The 23,090-nt window shown below is 33.5% G+C and overlaps 3 protein-coding genes and 1 long non-coding RNA gene across 7 annotated transcripts; 3 read left to right on the top strand and 1 right to left on the bottom strand.

Annotated features, from left to right (window-relative positions):
• The first annotated feature begins 85 nt into the window (after positions 1-85).
• Glg1 (Golgi apparatus protein 1) lies at positions 86-5,873 on the top strand. The gene is made up of 13 exons (XM_033482500.2): positions 86-834; positions 961-1,932; positions 2,012-2,113; positions 2,201-2,485; positions 2,548-2,717; positions 2,803-2,920; positions 3,001-3,197; positions 3,291-3,510; positions 3,602-3,928; positions 4,007-4,186; positions 4,269-4,497; positions 4,595-4,701; positions 4,787-5,873. Exons 1-13 carry the CDS (start codon positions 490-492, stop codon positions 4,952-4,954), a joined length of 3,420 nt encoding a protein of 1,139 aa, XP_033338391.1. The 5' UTR covers positions 86-489; the 3' UTR covers positions 4,955-5,873.
• Positions 5,874-7,286: 1,413 nt separating this feature from the next.
• On the bottom strand, positions 7,287-8,181 carry LOC117227363 (uncharacterized). Its single transcript, XR_004492061.2, has 2 exons — positions 7,977-8,181; positions 7,287-7,657 (listed from the first exon to the last, which is right to left on the bottom strand). It is a non-coding gene; the product is annotated as an uncharacterized LOC117227363 (long non-coding RNA).
• On the top strand, positions 7,657-17,901 carry hzg (CTD small phosphatase herzog). Of its 3 annotated transcripts, none has more exons than XR_004492060.2 (5): positions 7,657-7,925; positions 8,633-9,069; positions 9,153-9,338; positions 9,414-9,986; positions 10,056-17,901. XR_004492060.2 is itself a non-coding variant. In XM_033482518.2 (4 exons), exons 1-4 carry the CDS (start codon positions 7,856-7,858, stop codon positions 9,600-9,602), a joined length of 882 nt encoding a protein of 293 aa, XP_033338409.1. In that variant the 5' UTR covers positions 7,657-7,855; the 3' UTR covers positions 9,603-17,901. The 3 variants fall into 3 exon arrangements, 1 of the variants encoding a protein (XP_033338409.1); XR_013033583.1 differs by having other exon boundaries at positions 9,414-9,953; XM_033482518.2 differs by having other exon boundaries at positions 9,414-17,901.
• Positions 17,902-20,260: 2,359 nt separating this feature from the next.
• On the top strand, positions 20,261-22,965 carry LOC117227420 (KICSTOR complex protein kaptin). Of its 2 annotated transcripts, none has more exons than XM_033482621.2 (9): positions 20,261-20,452; positions 20,673-20,812; positions 20,891-21,195; positions 21,276-21,541; positions 21,631-21,797; positions 21,884-22,056; positions 22,132-22,210; positions 22,272-22,563; positions 22,642-22,965. In XM_033482621.2, the coding sequence occupies exons 3-9, from the start codon at positions 20,991-20,993 to the stop codon at positions 22,711-22,713; spliced, it is 1,254 nt and encodes a 417-aa protein (XP_033338512.1). In that variant the 5' UTR covers positions 20,261-20,452; positions 20,673-20,812; positions 20,891-20,990; the 3' UTR covers positions 22,714-22,965. The 2 variants fall into 2 exon arrangements, with proteins under 2 accessions (XP_033338512.1, XP_033338511.1); XM_033482620.2 differs by having other exon boundaries at positions 20,450-20,589.
• Positions 22,966-23,090: the final 125 nt, after the last annotated feature.

Genomic DNA, 23,090 nt, shown 5'->3' on the forward strand with positions numbered 1-23,090 from the left:
CATGCATGTGTTGACAACGCGGATAGAACCAAAGGTTAAGTAAAAGCAAGTCGTTTTCGTTATTATAACATTACGCAAAGTATTATTTTCTTTATCGATCGTAATCTTTATGTTTTAACATGAAATTACAACTTCGTGATAATAAATAGCGCTTTTGCCTTATAATTTATTATTCTACTTTAGAAATTCATGTACAGAAAATCTGGATTCAGAATGTATTTGTTGGATGAACGAACGTGAATTATAAATCTGCCTTACAGATTGAAAATCGTACACATATGCAGCGATCGAATACATACTCATAGCGGTGAAATACGTACACTGCATCCATACATGCAACAATCTGTCCGCGCAAAGTTCGCTTTTATCTGATTATACACAAGTACACTATTCATGACGTTGACATTATACGGTGAATAACAAAAGTTGTAAAAGGTCTGTAAAAAAGACGAAGATCACGGAAGAACGTGGTTACATCGTAATGTGTTTATGGATAATAAGTTTGAATTAAAGAAGTGGTCCTACTTACCGAGGATGGAATATATGACTAATTTAAAAAGTATTCTAATTGTGATTTTTATACACTTGTCGGTGCTAAATTGTGCTCAGTCAACAAGAACTTACGTTAAAAATGTGCCCCCTAATAGCGGTGATGTTATACCAAGTATAAGTTGGGTATTTAGCGATCCTGTTGATAGTATCCGTAGGGTTAAGAGAGCAAGTGTGCTCAATTATTTACCTCCTAAATGCCGACAGAACTTAAGTCGGCTATGCAATGATATAAATATAAATAATGATGAATTGACTTTGTTAGAGTGCATTCAAAGATTCAAGGTATGTTTTCTGATCTGTCTTGTATATTATAAATGCTATTTTATAATAAAAAATATATCTCAAAATATTGCAAGATAAGATTATTAATTTTGCTTTTATTTGCTCATAATTTTGTTACTTTTTTAGCCAACCGAAGTGTCTAGTATCGATGATGAATGTCGTCGAGCAATTTGGGAGTATATCTTAAATGTTACTAGTAATTTGAACATAGAACGATTAGCTAAGAAAACCTGTGGCAAGGAATTAGATCATTTGAACTGCCCCACATCCGAGAAGCATGGAACATATTTGTCTTGTTTAATTGATAAAAGAGAGAAAGTCAAGGATGCTGATTGTATTGCATATATTCAAAGATTAGAATGGATTGCATTTAGTGACTTTAGAATTATAACACCGTTTTCTACCGATTGTGGCATTGATATTTTAAAATTTGGTTGTGAGAAAATACAACCCAGAGATATATACCAGGGACAAGTATTAGCTTGCTTGCAAGAACATGTCAATGATCTTGAGGTTCAATGTAAACAACACATACTCCATGTGTCTGAAATACAAGCTGAAAATGTAGAATTAGATCGACAATTATACATTGCTTGTGAACAAGATCGTATCAAATTTTGCCCAAATATTAGATCGGGTAGTGGTCAGGTGTATAAATGTTTGATGCAACATAAAACAGATAGATCTATGACAGGAATGTGTCAAGATCAACTTGCAAGAAGAGGAAAATTGATAGCATCTGATTATCGAATCAGTAAAGGATTAGTCAAAGCGTGTAAAGAAGATATACGAAGTAATCACTGTAGGAGGTCCTCTGAAGATAAAAACATAAGGCTTGCCCAAATTCTACTTTGTTTAGAATCAGTAGTGAAAAATGGTACTAAGATTGATGGCAATTGCCAAGCTGAAATGTTTGATCATAGAAAGCTTTTAATGGAGGACTATAGGTTGTCCCCAGAAATAGTTGATGGATGTGCTTCTGACATTACAACATTCTGTAATGGTGTTGAAGTTGGTGGTGCAACAATTCATTGTTTGATGGAACATACAAGACCCAGAAGAAAGAAGTCAAGGGTGTCTAACAAATGTCAAAAAGCGGTAATGAAGTTTTTTTATACAGATCTTGCTGAAATAATGTATAAATATATGGTAATTTGTTAAATCCTATTATCCACAGTTAGAAGACTTAATTATGGAAGCAGATGCTGGAGAAGATTGGAGAATTGATCCCATCTTACGAGAACAATGTCAACCTGTTGTTAATTTAGCTTGCAGAGATGTAAGGATTCTACACTTAATGTGATACATTTATTGATTATATTGATCAAATTGAAAAAATAATGTTGGCAACCTCGTTTAAATGTAGGTAACTGGAGGTGACGCTAGAGTAATATCTTGCCTCATGGAACAACTTGGTACAAACAGAATGACAGAAGCTTGTGCAACTGCTTTAGTTCAAATACAATATTTCATTGCTCGAGATTTTAAATTAGATCCACAGTTGTACAGAACTTGTAAATTTGATGCATCAAGATTATGTCATGCAAGAAATGCATGGGCTAGTGATGGAAGACAAATGGACCCAGAAAGGGGTCCCCTTATTTTACCATGTTTATACAGACATGCATATCATCCTCAAAAAAATATGACAGTAAGTTATATATACATATATTTAAAAATTTGAATCAGAATATTAACTGCTTACTATCGTAGTTACGAACAGAGTGTCTTGAAGAAATTAGACGTGTAATGAGACAAAGAGCTGTAAATGTTGACTTACAACCAGAGATTGAAGAAGTTTGTCTAAATGAATTAGCAACATTTTGTTATGATAGAACTGCAAAGGGAGAAGAAATATCGTGCCTTCAAGATTATTTAGACAGGTAACAATGTTATACCTACACTACTTATACTTTGCATAAATTATAATAATATTTTTAAACTTTTAATCTGTTATTCTATTTTCAGTTTAAGCAAAAACTGTAAATTGGCAGTTGGCAATTTTACAGAAGAACAAGCTGAACGTGTTGAATTGAATCCAGTAATTTCTGCAGCTTGTCAACATATCATGGAACGCCATTGTGAGGTACAATTTTGATTAAATACTGGATAATAATATGTATGACTTTCTTCTGGGTAATAATCAAATAAAAAATTCATGAACAGGAAGTATTAAAATATGGTAAAGATGAAGGTGATATGATGGAATGTTTGATAGAACATAAAAATGATTTGGATATACGATCTGATAATAAGTGTAAAGCAGCAGTGGAACATTTTCAACTAATATCATTAAAAAATTATCACTTTACATATAAATTTAAAGAAGCCTGTAGACCTTCTGTCAAAAGATGGTGTCCAAAGTAAGCAACATTTTATGTATAATACAGTTTATATAATTTTAAAAATTTAGAATAGGAAGATAGATATATAATATTTTTTCGTATTTTGCTTAGATCTAAAACTAAAGCAGAAGTAATAGAGTGTTTAAGTGTAACAGTACAAGAAGATATAATGAAAGACACACAACATCGCGTACCAAAAGAATGTAGGCAACAATTAAGAGCACAATTGTATCAGCAAAGAGAAAACATTCACTTTGATCCTATTTTGCAAGCACAATGTGCAGATGATGTAAAACAATATTGTTTTAATGTTGAAGCAGGCAATTCGCAGGTAACATAATTATTTACTTAATTTATTGGAATAGTGTATTTAAAATTTCTTATTTTTAGTTTTGGCATTAGTAAATTTATAATCTTTTTAGATTCTTGAGTGTTTAGCAGCGCATAAATCGAAATTGTCCGATGCATGCCACAAGCAAATATTTAAAGTAAGAAAACAAGAATTTCAAGACAGCTCAAGTGATTTTGCTTTATTAAATACCTGCCGTGTTATGGTAAGACAATTTTGTCACGATGTAAGTCGCTCGCAAGCATTGGATTGTTTGAAAAGATACAAAGATGAACCTACTTTTGATGGAAAGTGTAAAAATATTGTCATCCGCCGAATGATTGAACAAAACACCGATTATAGATTTAATACTGCCTTACAAGCATCATGTTCCTCTGATATTAATAAACACTGCAAAGAGGTAAATTTCATGCACAAGTGCTAAACACATTTTGTTTTAAATGTAAATTTATTTTATATGTCCAATAAAATACTTCAGGTTTTACTACATGAACCTACTGATAAGGAACTTGAAGGAAAGGTAATTCGATGTTTAAAAATTAAATTTCGAGAAGCAAAGCTTCAAACGAGATGTGAACATCAAATAACTAACATTCTCAAGGAAGAAGCATTAAATTATCACTTAAATCCGTTACTTGCAACACTTTGTGCACACGAGGTATTATCAACAAAATTCTTAACTGGTACTTTCAAGGTGTACTTTTATATATATTTATATTATAATTTTTCATTTACAATAGATTGAAACGATATGTAGAGCAGATGAAAACGATCCTGGTGCAGTAGAAGAATGTTTAAAAATAGAGTTTAATTCCGGTAATAGAGATATGAAAGAGGAATGTCGCCTTGAAATTGCAGCTTTGATAGAACAAAGAAGGGCGGATATTAATGTAGATCCTTTGTTACAAAAAGCGTGTGCCATTGATGTAAGTAAATACTGCAGCGCTATACCTCAAGGAGGGGGGAAACGTAAGTTGAATAATTAATAAATAATAAAGCTACTGTTAAATCATGAATTAAAAGGATTTATTAAATATATTATATTATATTACCTTTTCTTTTTTAGATATCATGTGTCTTCAAAATGTAATGGATGATAGTAATAAATCTTTACAACCTGATTGTTATAAAATGCTAACCACAAGAATAGAAATGTTTAGAAACGCAGTGAAGGTAAAACAAACTTCAAGTGGTTAAACTAATTAGTTTACAAAATATTAAAGAACTAAACTAGTAACCATTATTTGTTTATTTTCAGTTAATTAGTCCAAATTCGATACAGGAACTATATTCAACCGTAAATCGGTCTCCTGCAAGACGATACTTTATGATTGTGGCATTAACGATGATTGGTTTGATCTTTATAACAGGTTTATTTTGTGGAAGAGTGTCGAGACGAACAATAATAATGAAAAGCAAGCGATAAATTTCTAATTACAATGTCCGTCCTCGAAAAAAATATCGCTTGATGCAGTTAGAACCAATAAAAAAGATACTCTTAAAGTAAATGTTCAGAAAGGAATAAAAAGTGATCGATCTGGTGTCCTCGCCGCAAGATATCAAATTATGCAGGAAATAATATGTAGATCGGAAAATATTAACCTTTTTATATGCTTTTTTTATCATAATTATTGAGGAGTAATATCTAAATGTTATATATACATAAATGCAGTTATGTTCGCGAATTATTTGATCTGTAATTCATAGTATTATCATATATGTAAAAACTGTAAAAGTCGAGTGAATGGAATGTATGATAAGCAAGAAGTGATTCGCAATTGAAGTAGATTTTAATAAAAAAAATTAATTAATAGACAATATATACGGTGTTCAAAGATGTGCAATGGATATTTTAGTGATAATTCAACAAATCAAAAGTGACGTAATTGAGATACTGTCGCTTCGTTTCTAATTATCAATAACTTGAAAACGAAGCCAAAACTGCAATTTCAGCACTTTTGATTTTCGGCTTATTTTAACCACATCCTGAAGTATCTATTTCGCGTAATCAAACACCCTATATATGAGTTTCGGAAGGTTTCGTGGTAATAATAGTTAAAATGCAGCTGGCCAATCTATGAAATTTTGAAGATCATAGATTCGAGTCTCACTCGTTCGAAATCTCTCGTTCTCCATAAAACCCCACAGCTTTTGGACTCACTGTGGGAGGGGGGTATCGTCCACAGGAAGCAAAGACAATTACAAGAACCTGTGCAAATCGCACACAAGAGAGATTGTCAGAGAGAGAGAATATATATTAAAATAAAATGATAAAAATTTATGTCAATACTCTATACATTTGTGATACGTAACAAAGAACAAAAATAAAATAATGTCACGTTTTATTTAAGGTAAAATATTATCTGGGCACAAATTACCTTGGTCTTCCATTTTAGAACATTAATACGCGAATACGTTAGATCCTTCTAGAAATGATTTACGATTAACATCTCGGATGATTATATAACATGCAGATAATGCAGACATATAATAATATTAATTATTAAGCATTCCTTTTAAATATTTATGCTCAATTTATAGTGACTGAACTTACTTAAACTTATCTTTTGAATGCATTATTTAATATCATAATATATGTTAAGGTATAAGAATAAATATTGTGTTATACATACTATATTATGAGTAAAATATGATAGTAAAAACACTCAACTATAGTGATATGGTTGTTAGTTATATATACAATATTAAATTCCTTCTTACCCTTATTTAAAATACAAATGCAATTAAAATGTTATAAATATTACTTCGAATAGAAATCAAAGACACAATTTACATTAAAATTTTCAGTGATTAAGAAAGAGGTAAAACATAATATTTGAACGGCATAACAATTATAACATACATTCGATATCATTGACACATCATTTTAATCAATTTTTCTTAATTCATAAATTTGTTAATTATTATTAATTATATACGAATGAATTACAATTAGTTATTTATACAATTTGCCGTTTGTATTACGACATAATAGCATTAATGTGAAAACAAATATATTTTTGATTAGCATGTAAATAAAAAAATTTCCTTATAATGTCAATAATGTAGTCTGGCTAAAAGTAAAATATCTGCTTTTCCATGACCAGTCTCTCTGTCAATACACTTGATCCGTACCGCAAAAGGAAAAGAGCGAACACTACACATGTTTCGTTCTGCTTTTATGGCTCTAATTTTTTAGTTTGAACGCTGCGCAACGGTCACAATCGCAGTTTGACGAAAGACCGCCAGAGGGCATTCGAATCGCGTAGAGTGCAAAAGCCAGCAGCAGACCCCTGTGCAATAATCAAAAACCTGTCTAACACAGGTACGCGGACGTTGTTTGTGGACAGAATGTAGACAAATTCTAGCTACACCGAGTACATTGTGATAAACGTACAACGTTTGCCAGTCACGTGCGGTCGTATATGCAACCATTCAATTGTTACGAAACAATTTCCGAAATCGTTTACATTATTGGCTCGGGTCCGTAGCAAGTACGCGCATCGGCTCTGTTCAAACAATAATATCGAACCCGATCGTCGAGAGATTTAAAAGTGCGGAACGCGTGAAAGGACATCATTTTCGGATCTCGATGAACAAATAAGAAGCCCCGGAACACGAACGAAGAAACGTCGAACCGTGATATACTGTTTAACGACATAGGTGTGGCGCGCAAAAGAGAGAGCGTGTACGCACGTATAGATCTGTGATACGTAGGTACATGGCAAGTGCTCCCCTGGAATGAAGGCAACAAGGAATTGGATTAACTCTCCTCGATTATATTTCTGTAAAAACGGAACGGATAATTGTAGAAGCAAGGTGTCGAGTGTGGCCCTGACACTGCTAGATTGATGGTGCGTGTAATATGATCGGATTACGCCTCTTCTAAAATCTAAAGATACAATATTTCTTGTGCGAGTTTCTTGTTGAGGTAAATATTATTGGTGTTGGATACGCCTATGCGTCTCCGTTCGCCGAGTTGTGGTGATCTTCGCAGTGGTGACGGCGGCGGAGAAGACAGTGAAGGTGGTGGCGGCGGTGGCAGCAGCGGTGGCGGCAGTAGAGAAAACGGTGGTGGAGGAGGAGGTGGTGGCGGTGGTGGTGGTGGCGGCGGCGGCGGTGGCTGCAGCTGCGACAACGTTGGAGGGAGAGATTTTATACGTCGTGACTGAGTGAGTAGGTGCGTGTGCGTGCTACCGCGCGTATACGCTCTCTCATTCTCGGTATCGTGCGCGCGTGTGTGGTGTATATGTGTATGTGTATTCTGGCGCGCGCGCATTAACGGAATTCACGATCAGACACGCAGGGACTCTCAACAAATGTTTAAATGGACGCATCGTCCATTATCACCCAAGTGTCGCGGGATGACGAGCTAGGCCAGTTTAACAATGAGAAAGGTAGGTGCCCGCCGTAAACACGGCTTGCCGCTTTACAGTTTTTTCCCTTACGTTTTTCTTCCAGATGCTGGATGGAATCTACACCTGTTACGGGAACTGCACCACACTCCTCACCTTACCTCACCCAACTATACCTCTCTCGGCCTCTCTCCCTTCTGGTCGCCTATGCTTCAATTCCGACGTCTCTTTTCCTCTCGTCCTCGTTTTTGCCTGGCCTCGCCTCGCCTCGTTTCGACTTGCCTCGTCAAATCGTGTCTATCCCTCTCCCCCCTCTTTTCTTTCACCTAAGTTTCGGTGTCTAACTTATTTCATTGTGTTCTACCATTACCTTACCGATGCTTTAATTCATTTGCACCTACTTTTTATCGTACGAGAAATAGTCAATATTTTTAAACGTAATGACAAGATAAAAGGATGAATGTTTTCTTTCAGTTATTTGGGACTGTCAACATGTTTTCTTTAATATTTGAATGAAATTATACGACTAGAATATTTCGCCAATGTGAGAGATTATCAAAGATAGTATTATACAAACTTAGCTTATTTTCTTTTGTCTGCATTTTGAATGAAAAAAAAACAAATAGTTCTCTTATAAACATTTGTATGTCTGTTCATACGTATTAATATTATATATTAAAATAAATATATATGTATATATATGCATTTATATATACTCATGGAATGACATTTGTTTTTCCTTCAAATAGCCCAGTTACCGCGAGAGAATGAAGTGGCCAGCAACGGTCCAGCCAGTGGCAAAAAGCCAAGAGGGCGTGGACTTCTACGATCTCTACTTTGTTGCCTCGGTAGAGGACGAGGAAGTAGTTCAAAGAGTTCAAAAACAAGTTCTGTACAATGGGAGGACCATGGTTACTCACCGCCACCAAGGACTGGATCTCAACGGTTTCTTCTCCCACCTGTCAGACATCAGGATATGCACAAGAAGTGCATGGTGATTGATTTGGATGAGACGCTAGTACATAGTTCTTTCAAACCAATCAACAATGCAGATTTTGTTGTTCCTGTAGAAATTGATGGGACAGTGCATCAAGTATATGTTTTAAAGAGGCCTTATGTGGATGAATTCTTGCAAAGAATGGGTGAACTGTACGAATGTGTATTGTTCACAGCAAGTTTAGCTAAGGTATGTTGTACAAGTACTACTATTTATGATGTTATATATACAAGGTAACATTTCTGTATATTAAAAAATTATAATATTTGCAGTATGCTGATCCGGTAGCAGATCTGCTTGACAGATGGGGAGTGTTCAGAGCAAGACTGTTTAGAGAATCTTGTGTTTTTCACAGAGGAAATTATGTTAAAGATTTAAATAAACTAGGACGGGATTTACAACAAATTATTATTGTTGATAACAGCCCTGCCAGTTACATTTTCCATCCAGATAATGCAGTAAGGCTCATAGAATAAAAATTAAATATAAATTTGCGAAAAACTATGCACATTTTAAAATAAATCTATTTTTAGGTACCAGTGGCATCATGGTTCGACGATATGACAGATTCAGAACTATTAGATTTAATTCCATTTTTTGAAAAACTTAGTAATGTGGAGAACATTTATACAGTCTTGTGCAATAGCAATCATCCTTATAATCAAATACCTGTTGTACAGAATAGTCCAAGCCCAGGATCAGGTTCGCTTGGTGCTTCCTAGCCCCACCTAACTTCTGGCCAAACAGCCAGTATTATTGCCGCTCAATGCACTCTAAGGAGAATTTTGACTGGGATAATCCACATTACTTTTCTGTTATGTGGCAGTGGTCAGCCAGGTATGACCACTAATATTGGATATAAAACATGAACATACTTATCAAACGATCATCCGATACAGAAGTGAAAGTCCTAAGTCCTTCTGTAAACCATTTGTTTCAATGCAATATGGATCACAGCTACTTCATTGTTAATTGGAGTTTTCTTTCCTTATAAACTGCAATACACTACGCTGTTAACTGTTGTACGATGAATACAAACTACCGAATATTCTGATCTAATCAGCAATGTACAGGTATTTGAAGAAGTTCAGAAAATAGCTCAATTGGTAATAACAAACAACTCTTTCAATTATCACAAAATGGAATAGACTTTGAATATAATTTATTGGTTCAAGACAAGGATCAATGTGCGTGTTTCCATGTTTGGTGTACTTGAAAAAAGAAGCAGATGACAAGGATAAAAGTGACTGTGAAAAGTGACATACATTTTATATTGGGTAAGTGCATAAACTTGTACTTGCTTGATCTTAATTCGTGCAGAGTACCTCAAGAAATATTCATATAAAAGAACTACTTACATGTAAGAAATTTGGGCATAGCATTAAGCGATGCGAAGAGAAGTAAATACTGGATTTGAGTCGTTTGATGGGCCATTCTACTTCTCTGCCTTTTTGTATTCTAGTTATGTGCTACAATTATTCATTGTTTTATTTTATGCTACGTATAAAATTTCAATGAGCTCTTTCAATATCACTATGAATATTAAGTGGCAGAATAATCAATTTTTGTATAAATTTTGTGAGGCTGTTAATTCCAAATGATAACAGAAATTAGTGCATTTTTAAAGATGTTTTGCAGATTTCAATCGAGCTTTGGTAGAATTTGTTGAAAATATGTAATTAATTTCATTAATTATTCACTCTATGAACAAACAAAAAATACTAAAATTGAATAATCTAAGATAATGCATAAATGAGAAAGATTGTTATTTTTCCATATCTTTTTATTCGTTTTGTACAAATGTGAGACTAGCAGCAACTAGGGCTTGAATTACTGAATCTGATAATATTGCAGTTAAATGTTAGTAAACTATTTAAGTTAGTTACAGTAATAGGATGAAATGAATGATAATGTATTTCTACCTTTTGAAAGTCTTTTAACATTATTCCAAAGAAAATGATTAAAATATTGCAGTGGGAATTGCATAAGATAAAATGAATTTGTACATGTTTAAAAAAATGAGTCGATGCATATCATTCTTTCCCTCCAGGCAATTGCATGAATAATAAATGATTATGTTAATTCAGTAAACATTATAGTATCATTTAGAATCATTATAGAATTAGAATTATATAGATATAATACTTCGAGTATATATAGGTAAGCAAAATGTATGTTTATACATATACATATGTTTACTAACAGTAGTTGACAACTTTATATTTTTAATTTGTGCATTATACTTCTATATCCAATCAAAGTGTCATTATTTACACTTTTTGATTCATTTCTGTATTGTTGCTAACATAATTATAGTCTTTATTAAAGATAGCGTGGTAAATTAAATTTTGTTGTACTAATGTTATTAACAGTTTAATTTCAAATAATATATATACCTGAGAATATTATCTATCTATTATAGAGTGATGTAAGGAAAAAAAAGAAGTTCGTGGAAAAGATCATAATGATATACAGATCAGGCCGTTAAACAGATCAAGTTTCATAATGTCTACAAGGAATTCCTTGTTCATATAACTCACTTGCACCTATTACCCTTGATTCGATTATAGCATTGACGTATTTTCGTTATATCTTTTTTACATAATGTCACATTAAAATCGATAAATTAGATTATAGCGGCCCGTTCCGATATTTCGATAGGTACGCTTTGTTGTGATCCGCTGAAGATAGATTGATTAAGTATAAACGAATTCAGGTAATAATTCTCAACCACATTGAATTATATTAATTTTTTATTTGAAGAGATACATAGTTATATATATACATATATTTCATATGTAATTAGACGGGTGTAATCAATTCTTTTCTATTTTACAAGTGTAATAACAAAACGTAGTTTTCTGTTTAACCATAATTCATTATTACATATAACTTACATATAACAAAAAAAAAAATAAGCACGCAGTGTTGAAAATTTTTATTTTCAAAAATACAAAAGGTCAGAGTACACAAAAACGAAAGAATATATAAGAATAAGTCATATACATATTGCATAATATTAAATGGCTTCCAACTTCATGTTCTATCAAAGTACTTTACTGGATATTATATGATTGTCTTTTAAACGGGCCAATATTGGTGCTACTTTTAAGAAAGCAGCGACACCAATGATATATAATGAATTGAAAATATACGACTAATTATTTCGATAAACAATACAGCCACAAATTAATATTCGAATATATAATTGAATTGATTTTTTTTTTTATAGGATTAGTATTTTATGCTAGTCTACCATTCATGATATACAATTTTGTAAAAAAAAACAAAGATAGAAAATATTGGAGAAAAGCAAGCTAATTGTGAAATTGTATATAAATATTGTTGAATTTGTATTTAGAAGTATAATAATTTTTTATTTAGTATTGCATTTGCTGTGTCGATGTCATTCTATTTATGTTTAAGTATGCATGTTTAAAGAACAGCAACGTGTTATGGAACATTTGTACTTAGTAAATGTACCTCGCTACTATGTTTAAAGAAACTCGAGAACCCGTAGAATATTTGCTTTCACAACATTGTGATGATATTTTACCTTGTACTTTGCCTTCGAATATGATTGTAAAGATTTCAGCAAGTTTGCCAAAAAGAGAGAAAAAGAAAATCAAATGTTAATCGTGAAAAGGAATGTAGCGATTGTCACTGTAATAATGCCCATCGAAACGACTCTACGACAACTACGACGTATCTTCTTCGAGAAAACATGTAACAAATAGGAGATACGGAAAGCTACGTATTCGGAAACTGCAAGCTGATATATATTGGTTCGTTATAGATTCGCAACGTTCGTCTTTGTATAGCTCCGATTGCAACGTTTGAGAAACGAATCATAAATCAGAGATTACAATGTGATATACACACACACAGTCATGTGGCGCAAAGTCCTGAGACCATCTCTTTTTCCACCGTCATTAATTGTATCTTTCTCTCTTTCTAACGCAGAGAGACAATTTATCATTCGTAATCTGCCCGATAACAAATTGAATATGGAAAATATCGTAAAATGCCTTTTCGCAGTCGGAGAATGGGGGGGAAACGCGCGGAATAACATTTAATATTGCATCCGATAAAATTCTTTTAGGGATACAACATTAGTTATTGTGTACCGCGCATCGATCGATCGTGTCGTGCTTCCGTGATTAATTAACATTAACAATCCAGTGTATCGCTTTTATCGAACGCAGTCCGTTGGATGTTTTACAAAAGTATTCAATGGTATTCGTTATATACATAAATATGTAGGTAGGTACACATAGGTAGGTAGATATATATGTATATATGTATATATACAATGTCTACAACATACTTATGTGTTATATACATGTATATGTATACATATAAATCTACATATGCGTTTCTTTTGTCGTGTTTTAATTTTTCCAAGCATTTTGTTTTGTTTTCATTATTTTTAATTACAATTATGTATTATACTTATTATTATTATTATTATCATTATTACTATTACCATTATTATTAATATTATTATTATTATTATTATTATTATTATTATTATACACTCGTATCATGATTGTAGGCGCGCTGTAGAATTTGAAAAGCACTCGGCTATAACGAGTGTAGACTATTATAAAATATGCGCCGAGAAAATTGTTAGCGTGTACTAATCGATCGCGATATGCGTAATTATACAAATCGTTACGCGGATGAATGGTATTCGATCAAGATGTAACAATTTGTACATATACGCACGATGAGCTCTCCGAATCGACAGTCAGTATGATCTGTATTAGCCAACATTTTTAAAGTCTGGTAGCGTTTTTTGTAAACCGTCACACAAAAATTAAATCCAACGTTTTGTTACGTAAAATGTATTTTATTATTATTATTATTATTTAACAGCGCTATATAAATTTTTTACAATTTCATATTTGATTCGAACATTAGCCGATCGATAAGATGTGGTCTTGCTTATAGTTATAGGGTGACAAATAAATCTATCTATTATTTGACGGTACTATATTATACGTATAGTATATACGTGAACGAAATTTTAAAAAATGTTGCACAATCATTGTTGGAAATGAGACAACTTCGTTCATATTTTGCAAAGCTGAATAATTCGACATTTTCATATTTATTAACTCTGTGCCAATACGTAACACTTTAACGCAATCAATATGTGTTTCCACGGTAATTAGAAATGTACAGTGTTTGGTTTACATTTACATGGATTTTACAAGAATTTTAATTTCTCATGTAGCAAACAAGATAATATTGCTATGTAACTAAAAACAAAGGACAGATTATATTTTCTAATGCTTTTAATGTATAACATTCTTATGCGATCTTCGGTTTATAAATAAATATTGGCTGATATATCCTCTGTATACCGTATAGGTCACGAGTGACCCACGCGGTATGGGAACGTGTCGCTATAAGTTACACATACATATATATTTATGTATCGTTCGCGTGTAACACGTGTCGAAATGTCATTGCTCTTATCAGACTTCTAACTTCGAGTCGAATATTATAAGCGCGATTCAATTTTCTCGTACCAGACTTACATGTTCGCGCACTATACTTATCGATCAAACGACAACGTTTAACATTAGAAGAATATTTCCAGCTTCCTTTGATCTTCCGGTTCGTTTTTACGCAGAATGTTTCTGTAGAATTCTTTCTTTTTTTTTTCTTGTAAAGAACAAGTCAACGGAAACAGAGTTACAATGTATGAATGGAAAACGATATTGTTTCTGGCGGATAATATTGCTCTGAACGGATTAATATGATCACTGCCGCAACATGTACACACTCTTATTACACGAAATCGAAGTTACGGTTGCAGACTTTTCACCGAAATTCTGTAGTAAAATTAACCACTTGCGCTGGCAAAAAATTCACCGACACGTGTACCAGAACGGTCCAGTGTAACTTGTTGGGAGGCGTCACAGAAATCGGAAAAAGATTTATATTTTCTAAACTAATTTATTTTCCATTTTAGAATATGGGTTAAATATTGACAATTGTGCGCTATGCTGTGCAATGATAATTTGTGCTCCGGCAAACAATCCCACCCGACGTGCCATGCACGTCGATTGTTTCTGTGACAATCGCATGACGACGCACATACCACGTTGTTGGCGATTCTGTGACAAAAGCATTACGACGTGCGTGGCACGTCTTTCCAACGCAAGTGGTTAACGATACGTTGCTGGAGAAATTGGTGAAAACATTTAAAAAAAAAAGAATGTTACATACTTATCGAACGCGAAGTAACATCGTGCTTACTTACTCCAATGGTGATGATGAAGTTTATTTAAAAAAAGGTGTGTTGACGATGTTTCTCTTCTGAACAAACGGTGTACACACAACGATAGAACTTCTTCATACAGTTTCTTTTTCTTTCTTTTTCTCTTCTTCTTATTTCTCTTTACAACAACTTAGATTATTGTTTAACACGTTCCGTGCCACGTGTACCATCGATGGTACACGCTTGCATGTTTACTTAGTGAACCGAACAAATTGTTTACAAGAAATTTAGAACCGAAGAATCAATTTCCACCGCAAGAATGGGCGTTGATAAGTTTTTGTTACGTTGTTATGTGTACGAGAATTAATAATATCGCACGTAATACATCAAGTTTTAGTGAAATATCAAAGTGTGAAGATTCGAGTAAAAGAAGCTCGGCACGGAACGTGTTAATCGTTCTTTATACAATACGTGTATGTAACTAAACGAACCTATTTTTTCTATTATTATTTTACTTCGAATAAAAAGATCATGTTTTATTTAATTCGATTTCCAGTTAATAACAATATCTTTTACGCGCGCACACGCACTGTTCGCACGAGAGTTTTCTGTAATAGTAACGATGATTCGAGAACGATAATAAGAGACGCAAATTACGAAGCGGTCGTTTAACTTTCGCTCTCGCGCAAATGTCTCTTTGTCTTCTCTAATTCGATTAATTACAAATGATCGTTGTTACCAGCTAGAGAATCGGTTCGAATTGGAGGCTGTCTGGGTGAGATAAAGACCGTGCTGGAACAACAGCAATAAACTAACAGGAGAGGGGCCCCGCTAACATTTTTCTCAGCGCAGAAACGTTATTTCGGATGCAGCTTCGCTGTATATTAAAATACAGTGTATAATGAACCGAGCGAGAGAGAGAGAGAGAGAGAGAGAGTACGCGACGAAAAAGGGAATCCCATACCGTTTTCTCAAGTGGAAGAACGAGGAGAGAAAACAATACAAGAGAATGTATGCATGCATGCACACGTGTATGTGGAGTGATACGAGAGTGCCGTGAGTGTAGTATTTTTAACAAAACGAGAAAAAAAGAAAGCATACGCATCTGTCTCTCTCGATGCGTGTGCTTGTTACATGTGTGAGAACTTCAAAATGGGACGAAAAACAAAAACTGTTCGCTGCGTGACGCTCTGCACATTTGAAATCGAGACTTTTTATATGCAACCAGTTCGACGTAAGAGGGGAAAAAAACGTGAACCGAGGCGGGGGAATACATACGGTAAACTCGAAAAAAAACGCCGGTTGTCGCCTCCGTTGCGCTCTGGCCGATTAAATTATTGTATTATTAACTATACACACGTTGTACAAAAAGTTTGTCACAAAAACAGAAAGGAGAAGAGAATATATAACGCGAACGGATTATTATTGTACGACTTGTATAAATGATCAAGCATGCTTGTCAATCATATTCCGACTTGTACAGTGTTGAATTTCGAAGCACACACTGTTTACAGCGCGCGCATGGTTTCTGTCATATAGGAACACGGTACACATATAGAGAAATATTTAGTACGATACGATAAGTGAACAACAAACTTCTGTTTATTATACTGTTACATCGATCCGTAAGTATCTATGATTTTGAATGATGCAAAATTTTCGAATTAGACTTCGGCAACAAATTACAGACGAGAGAGAAAGTCGAATTTGATGAGATATACTTGTAAGAAAGAAAATCGAGACGATGTAAATAAGAAAAAGAGATATAATTAGCGCGCGAGAAAATTTGTAAAGAAATGAAATTCTATGTATTGTACTAAAATCTGTAAGATCGGGGGAGCAGAGGGAGTAGCGCTATTATATTAAATTTACGTTCGTAGGAAACGAATTAAGGCAGTTGTAAATAGGATACAATTAGAGAAACGATTCGTAATGAAATTAGAGATTCTATCGTGATTTAACTTTGGACGAGAGACAGAAAACGGAAGTTGTAACTCGGAGATATCTGGTGAACGAACAATGGTGAATCGCATGAACGGTGCCATCGGTGTCCATTGATTTTCTATCGAAGCTTGAATGGCTTCCCAAACCTTTGCTTGAAACGTTACATGTAAAAATTCAGGCTCGGTTTATTATCATGTATGATTGAAAAGCATGCTGGACCATCTGTGGACCAGTTTATGGTTCAGAGCATCGTGTTGAATAGTGGAAGAGTGAGAAGAGTTAACCGACACACTTTGAAATGAGAGGGGGGGGGAGAGGGGGAAATATGCGAGTAACAAATTGAACGCGAGTGGCGCAAGTATGTATGTAAAAAGAAATTTTTAAACAACATGATTAACGATATTGCCTTGATTTGTAAATAAAAAAAACTTAATTACTTCCACTGACGGGGAATCTTCTCTGCGGATACCAAACGGGGCCGCCGTATTTGGCCCACGCGGGCTCAACCTCCACGATTTCGTATCTTTTTTACTAAAGCCACGGCTGGACTTTTTAACAGCGAGATATTTTGTACAGTAACGAGAACGTAAAATAATAATATTAATAAATACTGATAAAGAAGGAGAGAAAAAAAAACGGCGGAGGTGAGCCCTGTTGTGTGCGTCGTACCAGAAAATCAGCTATAACAAAAAAAATATGTAACATCTTCCGCCCCTGCAACATGTCCAGTTTGCTCTGTGATTCTGTGTTTAATAAAAAAAAAAGCAAAAACATATATATCATGTATATGTATGTATGTATGTATGTATGTATGTATATGTACATATACGGGTTTGATAAACAAATTTTTCGTAGTTCTTGCATGGACCCGCGACATTAAAGTATTTCCCAAATTTTCTAAATATCGTACGGTAATGATGGAAAGAGAATCGAATGATTCGGTAAAGGATATGGTGCATTGTTATCCCGGGAAACACTTGCTTCTTTGCGAATCCTTTTCCTGTTATTTTTTTTTCCATGCAAATCTCGCAAAACTTCGGTCCCCATACAGACAGTTTTATGTAAAAAGATTTTTACCGAAACTTGGGAAGTACGAACACACTTTCACTTTGTCAGGTGGTGACTAGTTTCGCATATCGTATCTGTTATTAAAATCGCAATCTTATTATATCGCTGAGCGTCAAAATAAATCACAGAAATTAACTTGTGCACCCTCTGGGTTCGAGGAGGTAAAAGGTTTTCGATCGTGTGTCTTCGATTAAATCCTGAGGATGATAATAGCTTTTGGTTCACTTATTCAGGGAGCTATTTTATCTTCGTTTTTATTGACTAGCGACTCAATGTTGCCGTGCTTTAGTCGCGTCACGAGTTGGTAGGAATAAAAAAAAAGCGACGACGCTTTAACGAAGGGAGATTTTATTCGCTCTAACTCGTTGCCTTTAACTCGTAAACTCGTTTTCCATGTCAACGAATTAAAGAAAAATATATTTAAACCGTATGTTTTCTTTTTTTTTTTAACGTTTTCATATTTACTTTTTCTCCTTTGCGATGTTCTTTTCTCTTTCCGGCGCGAACATTTGTCAGAATTGCGACTAACGAAAAAATCGACGGAAAATCGTCCGGTAAATGGTGAATATATAAAAAGATAATAAAATATATAAATAATCCCTATAAATAGTCCCTACGGTATGCATATCTTTGTTGCGGTTTGGATTTACCAAATTTATTTATTTATATATTTTATTAGTTTTTTATATATTGACATACCCTACGGTATACATATCTATATCTATATATATATAATATAATATATTTTATTATTTTTTTATATATTGACATACCCTACGGTATGCATATCTATATATTTATATATATATAATATAATATATTTTATTATTTTTATATATATATACCGTAGGGTTTAACGAATTTTTCCGGACAAACTTGTCTCTCGTTTCGTCGCGAGAAGATTTCATCGTGACGCGTGAGACCGTTGTTGACATCAGAATGAATACTTAGGTTGATAAATGTTCTCTGCACAATATTATATACACGCCTCTATTCTGATCCGAATGACACCACGGTATTTAGGTCGACCTGCTCGATTGCACGTGATTAATCTCGATATTGGATTTCCGTAGGCACCTCGACGTAAAGGAAAATGTCATGACTGCCGTTCCGTGCGTTATTAATTTGTGGCTCTAACCATTCCTTCATAAACTGAGAAAAGAATTCATCACGGAGAACAAGTCCGTCGCAATGAAAGCGCGTACAGTTCGTTTCGTTTGACAACGCGAATCGAAGTTTCATTCAGCGGCTTAAATACTTTCGATTATCTGGACATTATTGTCATAGACCAGATGATCGTATAGTACTCTTGAATAGCGTACGTTTATTAGTGTGTTGCATGAAGGTAATTATTAGGATGAACGAAATTATTTCATCTATTCGATATATGTATTTGAATACGCGGCACTATCTCGGTTCCAGGAACGATGGATAATCGAAATTCCATCGTATTTGAATCGTTACATAAATGTCCAAGATACTTCCCTGCATGTATGTCACGCAATAGGAAGTCTATTTATTGCTGATAATATTGAATAAACAATAATTTCCACCGAGCTGGTCGTACGAAGCGTACGTCTGCGGAAAATACCACGAAATCCGTCGATTCTGAGGACAAACAAATATTTTGAAGGTAAAAAACTATTTAGGAGCATTTTCTGTATCGGATATCGTGCAAAAAGGTTTATTTATTATTGCAAATAAACACGGTAGATGATTCGTACCGCAATTCCGATAAAATACGATGTAAAGTCTGACAGGCATCATTTGTTCTTGAATATATAAAAATAGCGCCATTCGAGACGAGTGGCGCTGCTCGCGGCAGATTTTCGAAGCTCCGTTCGGGGTCCGTACAGCGCCAATTAGTCCGGTGGCAAAACGCTCAAACTGTTAGCCAAACAGTGGCGCCACTTGCGGCGAAATCTGGAAGTTCTGTTTTGGCTAACAGTTTGAGCGTTTTGCCACCGGACTAATTGGCGCTGTACGGACCTCGATCGGAGCTTCGATCTTTTTCCAGTAGAGGCGCCACTCGTCTGAAATGGCGCTACTTTTAAATATATATGCAAAAGCGGAAGATCATGGGAATAGTGGCATATAATTACGTCGCTGATATATGAAGCTTTATTGTTTCAAATTATTACAAATCTTATTTCAAATTTCGTTCGTTTTCTTAATCATATTTAAATGAATTCAGGGAACAACGATTTAAAAACACTAGAGAGAAAATTCTTGAGGCCCAATTAACATTCCACGACTGTCGAATAAAAAAATCATTGTTGAAGACACATTTAGCTGCAACAGCCAATAGCAATATTGAACTACATGCACGTAAGTCATGTACATATATACATGAAAATGTCTTTTCCAAGAATCTTTTATTAAATAAACGTTGGTGTGGTAGATTGTAACAACATGTGTGTTCTGCTATGTACATGCTCATGTTTCTAAAAACGTATTTTATATTAGTATGTAACGCAGTATTTATCGTAAGATCTTTTAAATTATATTAAGCTCATTTCAAAATGAACTAATCGAAATTGCATTTCAGTATACAATTCTTCCATTCAAATCACATGCAATGAAACAAGTAGTTTGTAACCTGAAAATCTTGTATTTATAACCTTGAAACATCTGTCAAACAACATGGATACAAGATGAATTATAGACAGAAAATCTTACAAATTATGGGTATGTTATCGTAACAGCAACATTGATATAATTTGTTTAAATATATTCTTGATTACGTTATGTTTTTTTCTTTTTTAGAAAAATGTATTTAACGAAATAAAATGCAAATGTAAATAAGCATTATATTTTAGTCACTATTATAAATCAATGTGATTAATATTTAGATAGAAACAAGAACATGTGTAATTTAATAGATGCCCATTGGTTTCCTTTAACATCGCAAGGAAACATTTATTCAATGACGAAATTATGTTCCACCAATGGCTCCAACAAAGTATTAGTGGCTTCTTTAAAAAGAAAAATATATTCTTGTGAATATCATTCAATGCCAAATTTATATTTAAGACCGTTGGTTAAGGAATTACTATTTACATACATTCCAAGTTCGTAATTTTAAATATAAATTATTATCTTTTAAATAAGAAATATTCTTCGTACGTAAATGGAACTATATTTCCTTTAGGTGGAGCAGAAATCATGTCAATTGATGCTTATAATAAATCCGATACAGGTGATGGGTTTGTGATAGGAATAACAATAATTAAAGTAAGCACGGATACATCTGTAGAGAGATATTTGAATATATATACAGAAGGTGTTACGGATGGAGAGGGTAACGAATGTAGTTCTATCGAAGCCATAGCACAAAATTGTTTAATGGTAGAATTGGCGTATACGCCTTATCATTTATATCACACTATATTGCCGCAACAAAATTCACATAACGAGGTAAATTTTTTATTTCATAATAATCAATTGTTTATCATTATACAATTGTATCAATTTAAGATAGAATTACAATCTACTTAAGATTTCAGGTTGTTTGGTTATTGTCTGGAAGTGATTACAAGATTCATATGATCAGGGAAGATAAATTAAATCATGGTTACAGCGAATCGTCGATTGAGAAATATTTTCCTGAACTGCATGATATTCAGGCAATTTCATTATGGATTAATATTTACTACTATGATGAATATAACTGGTATAATTTTAAATATTCTTTAATTCATTGAATTCTACCAAATTGTATTAAACTTCATGGATTATGTAAAATTCAAATTCATTTAGGAGACTGACTGTAATTGGTTGTGAATGTGGTTTGGTGAAAGTTGCTATCGTTAATGTTTTAGAACTGAAAGTCCGTCGAAGTTGGAAATTAAGATATGACACTCCCATCTCCAGTGTATATGTATTTCCACAAAAAAATAATATTACAAAACCCAACTTCATCGATTCGAATGGTAAATACATTTATTAAAAAATATTACTATTTAATTATCTGACAGAGCGAATCAATGCTTTCATTACTGTTACAGGTGAAAAACAATCTACAAGTGATAAAGAAACGAAACTAAATGTTCTTATTGTAAATACTTGTAATGCAGTTGTCTTTATGTGAGTATATTCCTTTTCTATCCTATATATTAAGAAATAATGTCCCGTTTGCTCCAATTAGGGACATCCTGAATAATGGGATGGACGAGGATATAACGTTAAACGGTAGTGAAACATCTGATTGTATTTTATGTTCTTGTATCGCTGACATCAATATGGATGGTCAGAATGAAATATTGTTGGGAACATACGGTCAAGAAATACTAATATTTTGTTTCATAAATGACACATGGGAATTAATTGTTAAAAAGTTATTTGATGCACCTGTACATTCTATATGTTACATGGATATAACGAACGATGGAATGAAAGAACTTATTGTACTTACACAACGTGGAGTACATATATTACAGGTTTCATACATTCGTTTAAATTGTTTTAAATCGGTTGGAATAAGCTTTAAAATAATCGAAGTATAAATGTAATTTCAGCATAATGTTGCGGACGTGAAAGATAAATGGAAAAAACGATATCAGAGAATACTAGGAAGAAATGAATTATAAGTTGAATATACAATTTTTTAACTGTTACATAAAAAGAGTTCAAACCAATTTTAGTCTTTAAAAAGTGTTACGATTAAATTTCTGACTGAAGATCAAAGATTAATATAAATCTATATGTATGTATGGATACATATGCATATATGTATATATGTTTAATGCGTAATATCAAAATACGGGAGAATCAAAGTTTTTATCCTTATATTAACACATGTACGTGTGAGAGACTAATAAATTAGCATTATAAAGTGATAATTTTGTATTACTTTAGTTTAAGGTTTAAATCGTCTGAAAAATTTTAATTTAAGTAAAAATAGTTTACTTGTATATTATTATTACACCTGATAAAATTAAATGATTAGCAGTTACAACAGATAACA

The sequence above is a fragment of the Megalopta genalis genome, chromosome 5 (assembly GCF_051020955.1).
Source record: "Megalopta genalis isolate 19385.01 chromosome 5, iyMegGena1_principal, whole genome shotgun sequence".
Lineage (NCBI taxonomy): Eukaryota > Metazoa > Arthropoda > Insecta > Hymenoptera > Halictidae > Megalopta > Megalopta genalis.

Coding starts and splice junctions, on each gene's coding strand:
- Glg1 (XM_033482500.2), top strand. CDS start 490: ATGGATAATAAGTTTGAATTAAAGAAGTGGTCCTACTTACCGAGGATG. Junction 3,198..3,290: donor GTCAAAAGATGGTGTCCAAA/GTAAGCAACATT, acceptor TATTTTGCTTAG/ATCTAAAACTAAAGCAGAAG. Junction 4,702..4,786: donor TGTTTAGAAACGCAGTGAAG/GTAAAACAAACT, acceptor GTTTATTTTCAG/TTAATTAGTCCAAATTCGAT.
- hzg (XM_033482518.2), top strand. CDS start 7,856: ATGGACGCATCGTCCATTATCACCCAAGTGTCGCGGGATGACGAGCTA. Junction 9,070..9,152: donor TCACAGCAAGTTTAGCTAAG/GTATGTTGTACA, acceptor TAATATTTGCAG/TATGCTGATCCGGTAGCAGA. Junction 9,339..9,413: donor TTTTCCATCCAGATAATGCA/GTAAGGCTCATA, acceptor ATCTATTTTTAG/GTACCAGTGGCATCATGGTT.
- LOC117227420 (XM_033482621.2), top strand. CDS start 20,991: ATGTGTAATTTAATAGATGCCCATTGGTTTCCTTTAACATCGCAAGGA. Junction 21,196..21,275: donor ACTATTTACATACATTCCAA/GTTCGTAATTTT, acceptor TATTTCCTTTAG/GTGGAGCAGAAATCATGTCA. Junction 22,211..22,271: donor TGTAATGCAGTTGTCTTTAT/GTGAGTATATTC, acceptor TGCTCCAATTAG/GGACATCCTGAATAATGGGA.